Raw genomic sequence first — 14053 nt, 5'->3', positions numbered from 1 at the left:
GTGATCCCACAGCATCTCCTCAAGGACTGCAGCACATGATCTCCGCATGCCAGTCATGTCCTAGGCCATTCTAATCAGATGAGCATAGTACATTTTCCAGGAAAAACTTACAACTTGCTATAAATTCTCTGCCAAGTGCCGCTGCCATCAGACTTCTCGGTTATGTCTAAATAAAACAACGTGTTTCAGTTCAAATGAGGGGAAAAAGCCCACAATAGAGTCCATTCTTTCTCAGAGCATGTCTCACCCAGCTCCAACCCCAACCCCCTTGGGAAGTAAGCGGCTGTCCAATTCTAAATGGAGAAAATTTCAGAGAACCTATGGATAAAATATTGACAGCACATGACCATATCAGACATCGCTGCAGTTCTTTACAAGGTGTGTAATAGATGAGCGGTGTCCATTTTACTTTCCACTGCTGCGTACTTTCCCAGTTTACATGTGGCATTGCTCAAAGACAACTTCATGGCAAGAAACTCAACAAAGCCATGGTGGCATTCTTCTTCACAGAAAACAGAGAGTATGTGTCCCTAGTGAACTACTGCTGCGAGTGTGACAGATTCCCAGAGCTGGATCACTTCATGTGTGGAATTTAATGAGCTGCCAAATGCTTCTAAATGTCAGAAAGTCCGGAGGAAAATGCACAGTACAGAACATGGCACAGACAGAAATCAATTCTTTAGCTTGCAGCATCTCCCAGTTAATTTTCCATGAAGGTTTCTCCCCTTCCCTTCCTCCAGTGTTTTTCAGACTGTGAAATGATCAGTGTTTCCCTAGAGGCAGATAGATGCCCAGGTTAAGGGCCACGGGGATTATAATTGTGTTTATTTTCTAGAAAAAGAGTAATTGCATTTATTTTTAGTGCGATGCAATGCCAGTGTTGGAGTTTCATTCAGTTGAACTGCATCTCTTTCTTTCTGCTCAGATCATGTGATAATACAGCTTATCTGATGTAGCGTCAGTGAACAAAATAATACAGAGCTGTTCCCACAAGCATGCCCACGCGGACAGTATGAAGAAAGGAAATAGTTGGATAAAAGAAGAGTGTGTGTGTCGGGGGGGAGAATAGACAGCCTGTCCTCAAGCTAGACATTTTCAAGAGAAGTAAAGCTTCTAGAGCAAAACAGAAATTAAAGTCATTGTAGTCACTCCTGATAGAATAATGATTTATCCAACTTCCACAGCAGTGCGAGTAGTGGGGTTGAGATGAATTAGGATAGCAGTACGAGGAAAACATCCTTCCTGACATTTCTTTTTGCAATCCAAAGTCTGCTCTCCTTCGGGCACAGGGTAACTACTAGGCAGTCTGTTGAGCTGTGAGTTTTAAAGCCTTTGGAAAAATCTGTTGCGACTAAAAAAAAATAAACAAACAACAAAAAAATCTTTCTCCTTTCTATTCATCCAAAACCAGGTTTTCCACGTTCAAGGTCTGCTTGTGCATGGAAGCCATTTATAACCCTGGCACATGTGAATTTTTTTTACAGAATGGAAATTTCTTCATGATAGGTGTTAGTTCTGGTGCAGACTCAATGGTATTTTCTGTTGGCTGACCACAGTCTCTTGCTGCCTAGCGCAGTGTGTAACAGTTACCAAGGTTTGGCTCCTTACCTGAGAAGATCGTCAGGACTGTGCTGGATCAATGTGGTTCTCTTTCCAGCAGTGTTCCCACCATGAAAGTGTCAGGGAAGCTGTAATGTGGCCTGAATAGCTTATCTACCACAAAAGGTGGTAGATATAATTGCTTTTAAGATTCGTTTTTCCATTGCAAGATTAGTTTTTCCATTGCTGCTGACATGTTCACCCCATCTAGCTTTGAGTATTTAATTCTGGTGCTTGTAGCCTACCTCTCTGGCCTCACCACGCCTCGGGAGCTTTGAACTCTATACTAGAGGCTCTGCTGAGTCCCTAGAAAGTCTAGAGAGTTAATTTAGGCTCCTCCCTTAAGTGTCTGAATTTTAAAAGGTGTAAATGCCTCTCCCAAATGCCTGTTGTGGTGGATTGCTGCTCTTCCCTTAGGGAAGTCAGTCAACTCTAAAGCTGTGCTGGAGGGATTCATCCCATCCCATGTGTCTGGGACAAGTTAGAAAGCCTACACAGGTTGGGGAATTCAAGCTGGGCTTCCAGAAAGTCTTTCAACTGATGAGCTACTGGGTAATTTTCAAAGTGGTGAATGTAGCAGCCCTGATGTTTTGATTGTTTGGCATAGAAGTAAACCGGTAAAAGCAGTAAGTAGGTGTCCTGTTAAAAACACCCTTGCGTTGGCAACCCAGGATTGATCAGATGCTTAAAAGGACCTCTGATTTTGTAGATGCTGCTTTGTTACTCAGAAGAAGAGAAGGAGCAGAGGGAAAAATTGTGCACGTTTGTAAAGAAATAATGGCAGTGTTTTAGAGTGCACTTTGCAACCGGCAAAATGGAAACAGATGGCACATATTTTACAGAGTGGAGTTATTCCACCCTGAAGGATGTTCAAAGTCATACAAAGGGAGTTCTGCTTGCAAATCCCATTATTGATAAATGGTTTCTAACGGGATTGGCGCTGCTTACTCTTACCGTGCTTGCATATGTGCGCACACATATACATGCACAGCTTTGAAAATGCCTTTCATGGGTTCAGCTCCTTTCATTAATGCCAAAATAATTTAATATTTTCTGGTATGTATCTTTTTTTCTCTGAACTTTGTAAAGGAATTGGTACCTTCTCCCCTCGGTTATTTTCCTTTGAACGCTTAAATGAAAAGGGCTTTTTTTTCAGCGTTAATAAATTTGTTACTGGAAATGGGAAAGGTGTTTTCAATTACAGCTGGCACTTCTGAGCCTTCCACCAGGGTGGCAGGTATCCTTGGGGAAAAACCAAGCAAATAATAGATCAGTCTGGCTCGATCTTGAGAGGATGGATGAGATATGTTGTGTATGAGAGTATTACGGTACCCATATATTATTGTGTAATCTCAGTACTGTGTTCATTCTTATAGCAGGAGTAAAGGGGACCTCTTCATAAGCTAGTCCGTGGCTGTTGTTGCTCTTGTTATTACCTTATTTATATTCCTTCATTGCCTTGCAACCCTTTGTATCAAGTAAAACCTCACTGTGTTGGATGGTGTACAAATTAGGAACAGATAGATTGCTTTTCCACAAATTGCTTACAGTTTAAGTGATGTTGTACATTTATTCTCGCACAGAGATGTCTCTACGTTTGTTGTTACCTTTTTGATTCTACTCATTCCTTCCTAGCAAAACAGTTCACATTAAAACATAGCTGCAACAGTTCTGCTGTGATCCAGAGGGTCAGTTGTGCAAAAATGGAGGCCTGAGCTCTGCATGTAAGAAATGTAGGATGTGAAAAGCTGTTGGATACTGATAATGTAACGTAAGGATCAATGGAGGTAGTGCTGAATTAGTGTGGTTTAATTGAAGTTTCAAACAGTCAAGAATATTGTCAGTGCTACTAAGTGGGCGGTGGAGCAGCCTGTACATATGGATTATTTAGAACAACAGACACAATTATTGTATAAGCTGCACCCATGAGATGAGAGCCCTTCTGGTCCAAAACAAAGCGTTGGCCCCTTGAGCTAGGGGTGCCTGACCTATAGCTACTACTAGAAATAGGTCCCTTATATTCAGTCTGGCCCTATTTCCCACAGGGTAAAACCTATTTCACGAAACCAGCATGTCCCGGCATGACCCTGTTTTGGGTAAGAAGCAGTTCAGATAACCAAGGCTGAGCAGTTCCAGTTCCTTCCACCTGCTGTGACCTGCCAGTCTTGCTGAGCACAGGGACAGAGTTTGCCTCTGCAGGTGGGTTTTATCTGTGCCAGCCTCCCACGAGCATGCCCGGGAAGCGATGAAGTGTGCTTTTGCATCGCAGTACAAGATAGCAGGCCAATATTAACTGTGATGGATTTTTTTTTTTTCCTTGTTTGCACAGACCCTTCATGCTTCTGCCACCGCTGATGGAGTGGATGAGAGTGGCTATCACCTACGCTGAGCACCGGCGCAGTTTAACTGTGGACAGTGATGATATCAGGCAGACAGCCAGACTGCTCTTACCTGGACTGGACTGCGAGCCCCGGCAGCTAAAGTATGTGGACTAAGCTTTATAAGCAGCTAAAGTAATTCTTCTTACTATATTTCACGGGAGCCAGGTCTCCAAATACTATATGGGCGATACATGTTTAACCTTTTAGTACTCCAAGAGATAAAGAAACTTTGGCCAAACACTGCAGCTGGGGTAGAAAGACTTTTGCCAAAAGTTACGTAGGAAGAGTGAGACAGAGAAGGATTGAAATACAAGTATTTGGGTTTTTATGCCTTAGCCTTAATGACAAGATTATTCTTTTGCTTTTTGAGATACCTTGATGAAAAGTATCAGAACCTTTTAAAATCTTCCCCTCGCATATATGTTGAATAGGGATTTGTAATTAGCTTGGTTCATTAGCACATCATAGGTATTTTATTCAGGTTTGTAGTCCTTTAAGTTGCTGTCATTAGCACTGGTTTTGATATCAGGGTTACATCTTGAACTTTAATATAACGTAAATTCTTGTTGCTTGCGTGAATTTTGTCCCCCATATACCTTTGGGTTAAATGAGTGGGCGGGACACATTAATAACAATAAATAATACTTTTATCGTGCTCTTAAGTGATTGTATGATCACCTGAAAAGATAAAAATACACCACCATTACTCTTAGAATTATTTTTCATGAACAATAAAAGCAACAAGAGGCTTTTAATCAGGAGTCCTGGATCTGTTTTTGTTGCTTTTTACCTTTTCCTTCTGGCAGTCAAAAAGGCTCTTGCTTTTTGCTACATCTCTGTCTCCCCATTTGTGAATTGAAGGGTAGTACTTATTACCCACAAAACCTAACGCGAAGCTAAATTACTTGGCGAGTATGGTGGTACAATTAGATGACTGAATGTTTTGTTGGCTGCAGCTGCCTCCTAGTCTTATTCTCAGCTCTCGGTTCCTGCCATTCTCCTGAGACGTGGTACCTGACCGACGGAGAGTGCTGCCAGTCTTTTTAAAAACTAAGTTAAACAGGTGATCCTCAGCAGTTATTTAAACTCCTTGGCTTCAGACTGGAAGGGAGCAGCTGAACTTGGACTTGGCATCTACAAAGCAGCAGTTGTACGTTTAGTCCTGGAACACTTTTCTTGTCCCTTTTCTCTGCCAGCGTACGTGTGCTCTGTGTCAAAGCACACACTACTCTGGCTTACGCGTGGATGGTAGGTGCTAGTGTAGGCAACTTAATATGGCTAAACTAATTTTACATATGTGCCTAATGCTTGCCAAAACCTTTGAAATTCTTTGATGAACAGTACCGCAGGAGACTAAACTAATCCCAAGTACTTCCAGTCAGTTTCATGGTTTTTCTTTCAGTCTCTCCTTTAGAAAGACTTCTGATTTCAAAACTGAATCCAAACCTTCTGCTTCAAAGGTATCCCACCCTACCTCTGCACTGTTTTTTTGTGCACATTAACGCACAAAGCACAGGTAGTCCCTTACTTTATAGATCCTGTACCTTAAAAAACAACCAAAAAAAAGAGGGCAGGGATTTGGGTGTTTGATTTTGCTGCTTACGTGACCTAAAAGGAAACACTTAGAGACAGCCTTTGTGAAAATGGAGTTCACCTCAGTAACTTCAAACTGAAGCCATAATGATACAGCTATGAAATGAAGGTCTCGATAGCAACCCAGGAGGTCCAAAATAATGTAGACAATCAATAAAAGTGAGAAGCAGGTATAAAGGGCCTCAGCCACACTATGTGGGATAACGCAATTGCTGGATTGTTAAGGGTTAGCAGTACCGGCCCAGGGAAGGAGTATGTTAGAGGTTCCTATACAGTTTGTTGTTATTACAGAAAGAATGGCAATTCTGTAAGAAAGCTAAGATCCTTTCACACCTTTTACCTCATTGAACTGTTCCTCCATAGGGACGTATGCAGTGTGCATTCCCTGCAGGTGAAACAACCTCTGCTTTCAAATAACACACGTCATCTCTGTAGTAGAGGACAAAAATCAAAGTTAAGCTTGACCAGGTCTTTGTTCTGAACTGTCTTGCCTGAGTTTTATTTTCAGAGGTTTAAGGATGTCCTGTGATGTGTGGTATGAGTTGTCTTTTTGCTGCATGAAAGATTGAAACTAACAGAAAAACACCATGAGGAGAGAGCAGTGCCTCATTTCTAGTGCCCATTATATGATCCTTTAAAGCAGTCATTTGTATCTCGCCATTACAGCACATTCAGGGGAAAAGGAAATCTTGCAACTGAAGCCAACTTTATCCCTGGCTTGCTGTGTGACTATAGGCAAATTGCAACTCGCTTTTCCTCATGATGCACAGGCTAAAAGTCATATAATGATAGTTCCTTGCAGTGGTGATGCATCAGGTAGGGTGTGTTGAAATCCCTGAAAGAGAAGTTGTGCAGAAGAACAAAGTATAATTAGTATAACCTGAAATTCAGACCTCTTAATATCTGTTCTCTGATACGGACTGATTGGGCAGTATACTTTTCCACAACAAGTGGTTGTGTCTTAGTGGATGAAGCCTTCTAATAGGATGCTCTCAGTTTATGTTTGCCGGACAATTTAGAAACATCATCAGTACTCACCTGTTACTGGTTAAATGATAATGTAAGTGGGGAAATGCTAGATTGCAGAGAACTGTGTTTCTTTTCCACCTACTTAAATATAAATGCTGGGATTTTAATATTAAGTTATTATCACACACTGCTTTTTAAAAATATTTTTTCCTCACTGCAGGCCAAATTTACATCACTCACTACCAGTAGTTATAGTAGCAGTTACTGCTTATGAAACCCAAAGAGCTCAGCAGGTTCCTGCTCCCTCTTCAAGCTATCCCTTCCCAAACCAGGACCTCAGCCCCATCCCTTTCCCTTCTCTCTGGGCTCTGTCCCCCCATCTCGATGTCTCTCAGTCCACCTTCAGTTCTTCAGTTTATCCCCTGGGCACAGCTTGGCGTCCATGGGAGCTGCTCTCTGGGCGACTGCAGGAGCATAGGCTTTACTCTAGGAAGCGTGCAAGAGTTTGCCTCTCTTCTCCACAAGATAACAACTCACGCATGGAAAACCTGCTGTGGTTACAGCTGCTGCACAGCGGTTGTGCATGTGTGAGCTCTTTCCCTCCAGCTCTGGTAGGATGCTCTAACTTTTATCGCGCTCTAAAAGAAAAAGCTACTTTGCAGCTATCATAGAAGAGCGTGCTGTCAAGCTACCACTACAGAACAGCAAATGTACAGTAACTTTTGCATGGGCTGAGCCTGCGGGTCCCGCAGGAGTAAAGCTCACAAATTATAACTTCAAATTCTTGCGCCTGAACTGGCCTCCTGGCAGCTCTGCGCCAAGAACTACATCCACCTTTTTGCTGGATCTCTCTGACAGCTCCGTGCGACTGTTTTGTTTTGCTGTTTGCTCTGCAGGGCTCGTCGGTGAATTGTCCCCCCACCACCCTTGCTCCAACAGTGCCTGTAAATAGCACTGGATGGAATCATGCCTGTTAGCTAAACAGAAACAATGTGCAAAGACAGGTACTATCCCTTCAAAAGCTTTTAGTTTCTGAGGTTTACTGGTTTTCAAGTGATGTCATTTTATTTCACTTTTTTTGCATAGGATTCTTCTTCTCATTATTGCTATACAAAGTTATTGCATCATATTTTACATAATCTTGTAGCATCATGATACTGTACCAATTACCTTAGTAGAACAAGGTTACTAATTTACTAGCCTAGCCCTAGGATTTATGTATGTCTAGCATTAAGCCTTTTACCTTCCTGTCTCCTTGAGCTCTGTACTGTATGTGTCCTAATCTAGTACCTGGGTGCTTCAGAGATCTTGTCTTCTGATGTACTCATCTGCCTCGGAGACACTTTTATTTGCAGATGTATCCCCAAAGAGCTAGTGACTCCAAGAGTGTAGTTTTGCTTCCTTGCTGACTGTTCCCCAAATCGTACCCTGATGTAGTTCCGTTCTGAAAGCAGCTGCGGTGAGATGCTGGTTTCCCCTGTACGATGTGACCGGTCACCAGGCTGTGGAGGGATCTTTGTTAACTCAGCATATTGTTCATACCATCTGCTCACCATTTGTCATCCACTATCAATGCAAGTTCAGAAGCATTAAAAAATGACCAGCTGAATTAAAACTTGAGTAAGATTCATCTTGAGTCTTCTATGTGAAGTGAGGAGCGTTTTACTTATCTGGCCGGCCATACAAAGTTTCCAGAAGAGGTTACCCTTGCTGAAAGAATCTCATTTTTCAAAGGAACTTGGCAGGCTGATATCTTGCTCACTGAGAGTTTGCACAAGAGCCTCTGTTGAAAACCAGACAACTAGTAGAGAAGGCATTCACCCCGAAATAACATCAAAGGGCTGACCACATCAATACCCAGCTGAGATAGGAAACACCTCCAATTTGGCAGTGTTTCTTCAGTGAAGGAGGTACACTTCAGGTTTGGAATTCAGAAGTCTCTGAGCAGATAACCAGAGGATTTACAGTAATCCCTGGACTCCTTCCAAATGAGATAAAGGTCATTTGATAGTCATCTAAAGGATAAGGATTTAACAGAACCTCACAGAAATGTTAACACACTTCCTTTTATTGAGGCATTGGAAGAGAGTTGAGAATCTTCCACTACTTAAATTTGATTTTGATTTCATATTTTTTTTAATTTTTTTTTTCCCCCCAGAAAATAATAAGGATCATTATCTTCTTTCAGAAATGCCTTTTATTTCAAAATTATAACTAGTCTGGTAGACAGAAAGCGTAATTGTTTCATCCTAGAACTACACTGGTATTTTATTAGATAACACTTTCTCTCCACCTCTTTCTCCTCCTTGCAGTACGTTTTGCTGTATGTTTGATGGACTATCCTATAACAAGCAAGAAAGTACAAATATGATACCCAGCATATATACAGCTAATTATTTAAAACAGCTGGGTTTTGGTGGGGTGTTTTGTGAGAAGCAGAACTAAGGAAACCTGGTTGCTGCTGGTTTGCAGCCTGTGACACCGGTCCCGCCACAATAACCCCAGTTGCTCGGTGCCCGTTACGGTACGGGCATGTTCCAGCATCCCTTTCCCGTTCTGCTGGGTAAGATGTAGCAGAAGCGGTGCCTGGTCCAGAGCTACCCTTCCAGTGAGGGCCTGGCTGGAAGCTGCCACTCTTGGCAAGGAGTAAGGATTTCTTCCTGCCTTTCCCTTGGAGGAGGGCACCGATGAGGTTTCTCTACTTGGACACCTTTTTTAATTTTTTTTTTCCAGTGTTTACATGAACTTACTGTGTTTCTCTGAGAACTAAAACTTCTATCTCCAGTATGAGTGAAGTTAGCCAGGTTTTTCAGAAATGATTACGCAGTGGGGAAGGTATACAATAGGTAAAACCATGAAAATTCATAAGCCTGATTTCTGCAGGAGACAGGGCTAAAAAAGAAAAAAAAAAAAACCCTCAGAAATTATTTTGTCTTTCACAGACCTGAATGCTGCTTTAGTTCCTTCCGGAGACTGGATGCTAAGGCTGCTACTGAAAAATTCCAGCAGGATCTGGGCTTCCGAATGCTAAACTGTGGAAGGACAGATCTGATCAACCAAGCAATCGATGCACTGGGACCTGACGGGGTTAACACCATGGATGATCAGGTATGCCATATAACCACAAATTCTTTGCATGAACAAATCACGTGTTCCTTTCCACATGGCAAGTCAATACACGAGGTCGTGTTAGTTGCCTCTCCAGGGCTTTTCTAATTCTAGCTTCTGTTTTAGTCTGAAAATGTATCCCTTAAAAGCCCCCAAAAATGACCCCCCCCAAAAAGCCAGTCAAAGCCTAGAGTGAATTGTTTCTTTATCAGCTGGAATGTAGGTCTGTTCCTTGGATGGTCTCTCTCGGACACTGATGGAAGACAGGTTAATACGCTGGCTGTGAATGGAAAGTCTGATGTTGTCTTAATGCTAAGACCATGTCAAAACAAAGTGGGTTTTGCCACTGACACTCTCTTCTGGTTCAACAGCCCAAATCCAGTCTGGGTCAGCGATGAGTGACCAAAAGGTGTTACTGTCTGATGGCTTTCAGGTGCGAAGTGAGTTACACGTTCTCAGTACAGGCTGGCATATAAGAAACAGGACCGAGAATCCCAGTGGTGTTGGTATCACTCAGTATTAGCTTTGTTGAATGTCCATCACGCTGATGTGTCTATTTTTTCGTTTTTACCTGTTCCCTGCTCAGCTACATTGAACCGTAGGGATTTGGTAGTCTGGGGAGTTTTTGGCTGCTTCTGCTTGTGCTGTCAGTCCCGTCAAGTAACAGCAGAGTCCGTTCTCTGGGGCATCATTCAATGCATGGAATTAGCTTTTAATTTAAAAAAAAAAAAAAAAAACAAAACCAAAACCAAACCCTCCCCCAAATCAACACTCGTTATAGCTGTCACAGCAATGAGAATGTGCTGTCATGTCTCAGAAACAATAGGATGTTTAGCAGTAGGAAGGATTTACGTTCAAGCAGAGAGGTTTTCTCATAGACAGCATTTTACTGCAGTAGCATTTCACACCAAATTCTGAAACTGTCACGTCTTCCATGGTACTTTCCACCCTCCTGCAATTTTAAAGGAAGTGTGAATGTGTACACAAATATGAGCAGAAAGTACTCCTGCACAAGCTTATATCTAGGTGTGTAGTTGCCTTATTTACATATCCAATACAAGAAGCTTTGTGGTCACAGAGGTAGGGTATCGCATCATAGGTACCCTTGATACTGACTTCATTAAAGTGACAAAGGCGGCAGATTTATATTAGGAAGGTCTGCCACTTAATTCCTGTATTATTTTTTTAAATAAGTTTTTGCAGTTTCTGTTTATGTAGCCCCTGAGGCCTTTTGTTCTCTCAAAGCAGATTATTTTGCATTGTGAACCTTACTATCCTAACACCAAAGATGCTGGTGCCAAGACCATCGCTTCTCACTGCGGGGTGTTTTTTACCTCTCTTCAGCCAGCCAGCAAACTGGGAGCTGTTTGGCTTTTGTGTGCATAAAGACCCTGTGTTCTGTAGGCAACTCACTGGAAAGTTTGAGGAGTTTCTGCTGTCACTTATGGTCTCATTGTCATCCTATTGATGTCATCCTCTAGCCAGTCCTACTGTGAACAGGGGGATTGCAGCGTGCTGGCAGCTCTGTCTTCTTTGCAGAACGCTGCTCCCATGTCTCAAAGCAGTGTTTTGGCACTGACCAAGTTGGGCAAGACAGGCTCCCTCCGGAGACATTGTTGCTCCGAAATTCTCCACTTAAGTGATTCTGGAGCAACTCATCTCTGCAGTTAAGCAAGTGTCCTCCACTGCGCTACCAATCCCAGATAGAGTTAAATCCAAAGTCTAGCAGTGAACTCTGCCGTAGCTGGAATGTGAAACCAAATCTGAACTTTGCAGCTAGCTGCTTTTGCCCTTCCTCTGAAGGAATAAGCCAAAGCCAGATGCCCAAACTCGGGAAAACTGGCTTAGGCGTGGCAACAGAAAGTGGGTCTCTGTGTCCACACTGGCACCTGGTAAGCTCAATTCATATATCTGGATTTCTTTTGGTCATGATGAGTCTTCTTAAGGCACCTCTGAGGCATGGCAAACAGGTGTGACCATCTCTCACCTAACGGGTACTGCAAAAGTTTTGTGCAAATCCTACGACACACAGAACCCTTGGGCTAATTTAACATACAGGTTTTAGATCCAGGTTCAGATGTTGACCACTCCCAGAACATGAGCGTGTCCAACGTTGAGGTGTGTGTTCAGACTCACTTCTACGTGTATGTGTACAGAGATATTTTTAGAGAGGGAGAGAATTCAGAACATACCTTCAGACAGCTGAGTTTGGAGCAGGACCCTGTATTCGCTTCCAGTGGGGACCAAACAGCACTGTGGTTTCACAGGATTTGAGGTGTTTAGGAAAACAATCTCTTCTTCCCTTTGCATACTGAGAAACAAGCAGGGAATGCAAAACTGATATTAAAAAGAAGAAAAAAAAAAAAAAAAAAAAAAAAAAGGAAAGGTAAGTCTATACAAACCTGGTAGGTTTTGAACCCTGACTCTGGCAGTAAACGTGGGCTTGTGCCTGCAGACCTGAGTTTTGAATTGTCAGTTAAGTTTACTTGTCTGTAATGAGAATGGATCCTCCCAAGCCCATCAAAAGCCAAACCGCACCCTCCCCACGCCATCAAAACATCTTTGCAAATGTAACTGCCTCAAATGCAGGAAGCTTGGAATCGTGGCTGTTTTGAAAAGATACCTTTGCAGATACAAGATCAGAACTCCTCAGTGTGAGGTGTAATTCTGTGATCCATGTCCATCTCTAAAGATGAAGCTGTATTATTACACAATGAGCAGCAGAGATGCTGCCTGTGAAAAACTGAAATGCTTGCAATAATTAAGGAGGGGGGAAAAGCCGTAGGATGTGAGCTGGAATGGATCTTACTAGGCCATTTCCTTTCTGTCCTTGGCTACTTCTGGAATGAACTCCATAAGTAAGGCTCGTTTCTCTCATAATTCATCTCTGAGCCGTCATGGTTTGCTGGTTAAGTGGAGAGAGAGAGAGATTTAGGGGATTGAAATGCTGAAATATTGTGGCAAATAAATAGGATTTTAGCAATGGGGATAAGTTGCCAAATAAATTAATCTTGTGTATTTTTGTGTTGTTTTCTGCTTTCGGTTCATCTGGCTACAAATGATCCAAGAAATGGTATTTCTTTTTTGGCAGCCTTGAGAAGGCTCAAGAATTGTGGACAATACGCGGCTGGGATTTTCAGTGATCCCTTTTGTATTCTTGCAATCTTGTCCCCTGATGTTTTGTCCACATCATTTTCCAATACTACTGCATTCTGCCCACTCTGCATAAAACCCAAAATGTTTTGAATGTATACATATGCTGTCCCTATGCACGTGCACACACGCTCTTCTGTACATTAAGATTCAAACTCACTGTGTCTGTGACAGCTTCATTGTTGATAGATATAGAAAGATAACTTTTTTTTTCTTCTTCCTGAAGGGTATGACCCCACTGATGTATGCCTGTGCTTCTGGAGATGAAGCCATGGTCCAAATGCTTATAGATGCTGGAGCAAATTTAGATATACCAGTGAGTAATAGAGGACCCTCTCCCCATAATTATTCATCTGTAAACTAACAAGAGCAGTTATGAAATCTCTCCTAGCAACTGAAGGCTTCATTTCTGGAAGCTTCTGAGCAAGCCATTTCTTTCAGAAATCATTGCTTCAGGGATTTGGGAGGGGGAAGAAAACCTTCAAAACCTCTTGGAGCACTCAGTGGCTCCAATTATGATTGGCATTGGCAAGTCTAATGGGCACGCTGGGGGTAAAGGGGCCTCCCTCCTGAAAGAGCTGCCACTAGGAGAAACCAATAAGCCCATTAAAAAGGCCCAGGGGACTGGACAGAGTGACTAGTGCTGGCAGTGTTCTCTAAATGGCGTAAGTTACCATTCCCTGGGGTTGTCATTTACAAAGAAAAAAAGCCAGTTATGTACCAGTCTAGCGATTACGGCAGACAGATACTGCAGTGGTTAATAACTACCTGGTTCCTTTCTCCCAGGTTCCCAGTACCTCTCCACGATACCCTTCAGTCCACCCTGACAGCCGGCACTGGACCGCTCTTACCTTCGCTGTGTTACACGGGCACATCTCTGTTGTTCAGGTAAGCAGAGGAAATCCCGCGGTCGGGAATCTTTACAGGAGACACAGAGGGACTGAAGGGCAGCGCTCGGAGCCGAGACTGTCAGGCTTCCTGAGCACGGGTCCGTCACGGGCTCCACGTGCAGCTTGGTGGAAGCCTTCTAAAAACCAGTGAAAAACTGCATGCTTTGGAAATGAGAAGGCAACTGATGCTTTTCTCAGGGAACTGTGAATTGATGACGTAATTCCTAGCAAGGCCTTGATAATAAAACACAGTATGTTTCCTTATTTTTCTTTGGTTTCAGTATTGGTCCAAGGCTTACCACTTCCAGAACAATACTCCACAATCATTTCTTCGGTATTAGATAAACTAGCGCTTCGTGC

At 42.7% G+C, this 14053-nt stretch overlaps 1 protein-coding gene across 1 annotated transcript in view; it reads left to right on the top strand.

Annotated features, from left to right (window-relative positions):
- ABTB2 (ankyrin repeat and BTB domain containing 2) overlaps positions 1-14053 on the top strand; it is a 136095-nt gene that overhangs the window by 107066 nt on the left and 14976 nt on the right. Inside the window, exons 4-7 of the mRNA XM_030038799.2 lie at positions 3929-4081; positions 9485-9650; positions 13030-13119; positions 13590-13691. Coding sequence (XP_029894659.1) covers positions 3929-4081; positions 9485-9650; positions 13030-13119; positions 13590-13691 — 511 coding nt within the window. The remainder of the gene's footprint in view (positions 1-3928; positions 4082-9484; positions 9651-13029; positions 13120-13589; positions 13692-14053) is intronic.

The sequence above is a fragment of the Aquila chrysaetos genome, chromosome 16 (genome assembly GCF_900496995.4).
Source record: "Aquila chrysaetos chrysaetos chromosome 16, bAquChr1.4, whole genome shotgun sequence".
In the NCBI taxonomy this organism is placed as follows: domain Eukaryota; kingdom Metazoa; phylum Chordata; class Aves; order Accipitriformes; family Accipitridae; genus Aquila; species Aquila chrysaetos.
This window is presented reverse-complemented; position numbering and strand designations above follow the sequence as displayed.